Raw genomic sequence first — 3,876 nt, forward strand, 5'->3', positions numbered from 1 at the left:
TAGTGTCTTTGATTACTTAGTATTTCTCCCCATGAAGGTGCTCTTACACAATAATAAAGTCACCTCTTGATCTATTTTGATAAGAGAAACAAATTCAGCTCTTCAAGCCTCTCATTGTAAAGCATTTTTTCCCTCACTCTCAAATCATTTTTGTGGATCTTCTCTGCACCCTTTCCAGTTTTTCAGCTTCCTTTTCAAAACTGTGGACCCAGTTTTTTATATCAGTCATGGCTTCTTCAGTCTACTAGTTCATCATTAAAAGCTTGCTGTTTGATATTAACAAAAAAAAATAGAAAAGTAATAATTTTAGTTTAAAAATAAGAGGAAAGTCATGGCACTCATTACTTTAATTATAACATTGATTTCTTAGAGTATAATGAAAGTTATTCCCTGAATTAGTTACTTTTTAATAGATTAATAAAAGAAACAGAGCATAAATTGTTTTTGTACATAATCTCTGAATTTAAATACTTAATATTTAGCACAATCTCTCAAATACATACTTGAAACTAAATCTTTTTACATAAAAAAGCTCTACCATAGCAAGATAAACATGTTTTGCTATGCACAGCAGAGCCATGAGTACCATAATTGTCACAAAATCTGTAAAATCAACACATCTTATAGCCACACCAATAAAATACATGATAAAACTGAGTTGTTGAGGAATTAAATTGTTGAAAGACTTCAAAACTTTATGTAATTAAAATAAATTTAAATTACTATCCTAAAGCAGTTATGAAAATAATAAAATGTCCAAGTTATAACATGACGAAACTTAGTTTTGGAATTTTGTTGCTTCAGCACATAGATGATTTTATGTCTTTAGCCTTAGACTTTTTTCAGTTTTTCCCAGTAACTGTCACTGAGTTGGCTAAATGCCTGCACAACATTGTCCTCTTCATCATCACAGAGTTCCCTTAGAGAAACGCTGCAAAATATAAGGGAAAAATGATTAAATGTACAGTTGCTTTTATGTAAAGAAAAACATTTTCTTAGTTTAAATGTTAAGGTAGCTCCCAGTTTGTGGATTTAAATGTAACCCCTTTGGGGTTTAGAGAGCATGGCCCCTTTAAATCTTTTTCCTGGGGTGGGGGAGTGAGAAAAAAAAGAGAAACTCCAGGAAGGCTCTGGAGCTCCAGGGGAGAGGGGGAACAGCCCGCAGGCCCTTGCAAAGGAATCAGAGAGAGCCTGCCTGAAGCCTGGGAAGGACAGGGTGGCCGAACAGGGACACCCCAGGACAGGAGCCAGGAGGAGCACTGTGCCAGGGAGAAATCGCCTGAGAAGGACAGGCCAGAGCTGGACCTAGTATCACGGCTGCCCAGAGCTGCATGGTGCTGTGAGTACTGGGGCTTGTGACTCTGCATTGGGAACAAGGAGGGAGGTTGCTGGATAGTTAAGTGGGGATGTGGTCACTCTGTGTGGCTTTGCAGAGAGTGGCAGAAGAGGGCACCGGATGGGTTTGTTGAGGAAAAGTTCACTGGCGCCAAAGATGACCAGGAGCACCCAAGACTCACCACTGGACTGGAACTTTGCTCAGGACTCCTGAACTCTGTGTGCAGACACATTGCTCAGTGTCTACCCTTCCAAACTGTGCTACCACTGGGCCTGTGGGGCCTTGGTTTGGATGCAAACCTGTTTTACTGTTCCCCCTTTATTTCCCCTTGTTGGTTTTCTTCTCTCATCTCTCTGTAAATAAATATTTCCTTTTCTTATATCCATTGTACTTCTGTGGGTGGATGTGTTCACTCTGGGGGGGTTGGAACAAGTGCTCCTGGGGTGGAAGGGATTTTTCCTGCTGCATTCCTGCACATGCCTTCTCTTGGCCAGAGCTGCCTAAAGTTACATAATTTTTTATAGCAATTATAGTTAGAGTTTAATATGTTTACCAGCTCATTTTTATTTCCCTCATGTGGTTTGGTTTATTAAAAACTGAAGCTCCGGGTGTATTCATTTTAAAATGAAGAGTCATGTGCCTGTTTTTCTCAAATTAATCAGCAGGATGATCTGTACAACATGTAGTGCTGTGTCCTATGACACAATTTAGTTTTTGAAGTCAAATTTCTTGGATTTGGTTGAGTTTTGAGACCACTCTCATGGAACAGGGCCTCCACTATTTCAAGCTCTGTGGTTCTAGATTCTGTGATTCTAGATTCTGCAATTCTACATTTATAGGTCACCATTACTCCAACAGGAAGTTCCTTACTCTGGCTCCTAGCAGAGTATTTAGTCACATGCTTAAGTTTATCCCTACTCAGCAATGCACTTAACCATGTGTTTCACTTCATTGACGTGAATAGGACTTAGACATGCTTAAAGATGTGCACATATTTAATTGCTTTGCTGAACAGAGGACTGCTAAATCAGAGCCACAAGAAGCTGTGGAATGCTACACTGTATTAGCCTCTTCCTAATGGAATGATGTGGGAGGAGCTTTGCAAGGGGATCCTTAGAGAGCTGTCTTTTCCCTGAGCTCCCTGTCTTGAAGTCAATGGAACTACTCACATGCTTAAAATTAAGCATGTTGTAAAGTGCTTTATTGGATCATTGCGCTCAGCATTTTTCTCAGAAAAAAGACCTGTATTGAAATTTACCATTATCCTTTGTTTATAGTCTTGCCATTAATTATCATTCAGCATAAAAGTGTACTTAACAAAGTCAATTTGAATTAACTTTTCAAACATGATTTCACAGACAGTGTTAAATGTGTTACTAAAAACCAAGGGATACATTCTTAGCTAAAATCAGTGTAGTTCCATTGACTCCATTATTTCAATAGAGCTACACTGATTTACAGTAGCTGAGGAATCTGGCCCCAAATTTAGTACATCTATTGCCTTTCACTCACTGGTTTTGTTGGTCTAACTAAGAAAACAGTTAAGTTTGTTTGCCAAGATTTAATCTTTCTAAACCCATGCTATTCTAAACTCACGAACATGGTGTTTTCATCCTGTAGATGTTTAGTGAATTTCCCACTACTTACTATTTCATCCACTATTTTACTAGGGATAGAAATTATTTGTACAAGACATAATTATCAAAATCACACTTTTTCAAAAGACAAGTGAAAACAGAGTTTTCTTTTCATTTCAGATACCATACATTTTAAAAAGTATCTTAAACTATTTACAAAAAATTAACTTCCCTTTTAGTCTATTTTCTTGTTTAAATAGAATCGCCAGCATATGTATACCTGATAGCTTTAACAGTGAGTGAAAAATCTTTCAGCAGAAGATAAGCTTCTCCTTCGTGTATACTAGAAAAAGAAAAGATTTCCAAATGTAAATAACTAGAAGTATTTAAAGTATGTATATTACAGGTGTTTCACTTATACATATTCAGGGTAATCATGGCCACATTGAAGTCAGTGGCAAAATTCCCACTAGTTTTAATGGCCAGGATTTCAAGCTCAATCTTTTTTTTTTTTTAAGCATACCCAAGAGTCAAACAAAGGTAAGTTAAATTAAAAAGTAAAATATTTCTCCTAGACATTCTTAGAGGGTGAAATGAATCTCTGTGCAGGTGGTCCATAGAAGTTCCACTAACGTCCTTAAAAATACCACTCTGCACAAGGTTGAATTTTACCTAGAGTAAATGGAAGGGCAGCAGGCTTTGTTGCACTTAAGCTTTACTTGCATGCTTAAGTGATGCATAGGACTTTGTGCAGGAACTCTGCACTGAGCTCAATTTCACCCTAAGGCCTGGTCTACACTACGCCGTTAAATCGATTTAAACAGCGTTAAATCAATTTAACGCTGCACCCGTCCACACTACACCGCCCTGTAAATCGATTTAAAGGGCTCTTTAAATCGATTTCTGTACTCCATCAAAACCACAGGAGTAACCCTAAAATCGATTTTACTAAATCGGAATTAT

General features: G+C 37.6%; 1 protein-coding gene across 1 annotated transcript in view; it reads right to left on the minus strand.

Annotated features, from left to right (window-relative positions):
- Positions 1–341: 341 nt before the first annotated feature.
- Positions 342–3,876, minus strand: part of DDX60 (DExD/H-box helicase 60) — a 78,933-nt gene continuing 75,398 nt past the window's right edge. The window contains exons 36-37 of the mRNA XM_075066361.1: positions 3,194–3,256; positions 342–931 (exon numbers count right to left, since the gene is read on the minus strand). Of these exons, the coding sequence (XP_074922462.1) occupies positions 832–931; positions 3,194–3,256 (163 nt within the window). The 3' untranslated portion in view covers positions 342–831. The remainder of the gene's footprint in view (positions 932–3,193; positions 3,257–3,876) is intronic.

The sequence above is a fragment of the Chelonoidis abingdonii genome, chromosome 5 (genome assembly GCF_003597395.2).
Source record: "Chelonoidis abingdonii isolate Lonesome George chromosome 5, CheloAbing_2.0, whole genome shotgun sequence".
Lineage (NCBI taxonomy): Eukaryota > Metazoa > Chordata > Testudines > Testudinidae > Chelonoidis > Chelonoidis abingdonii.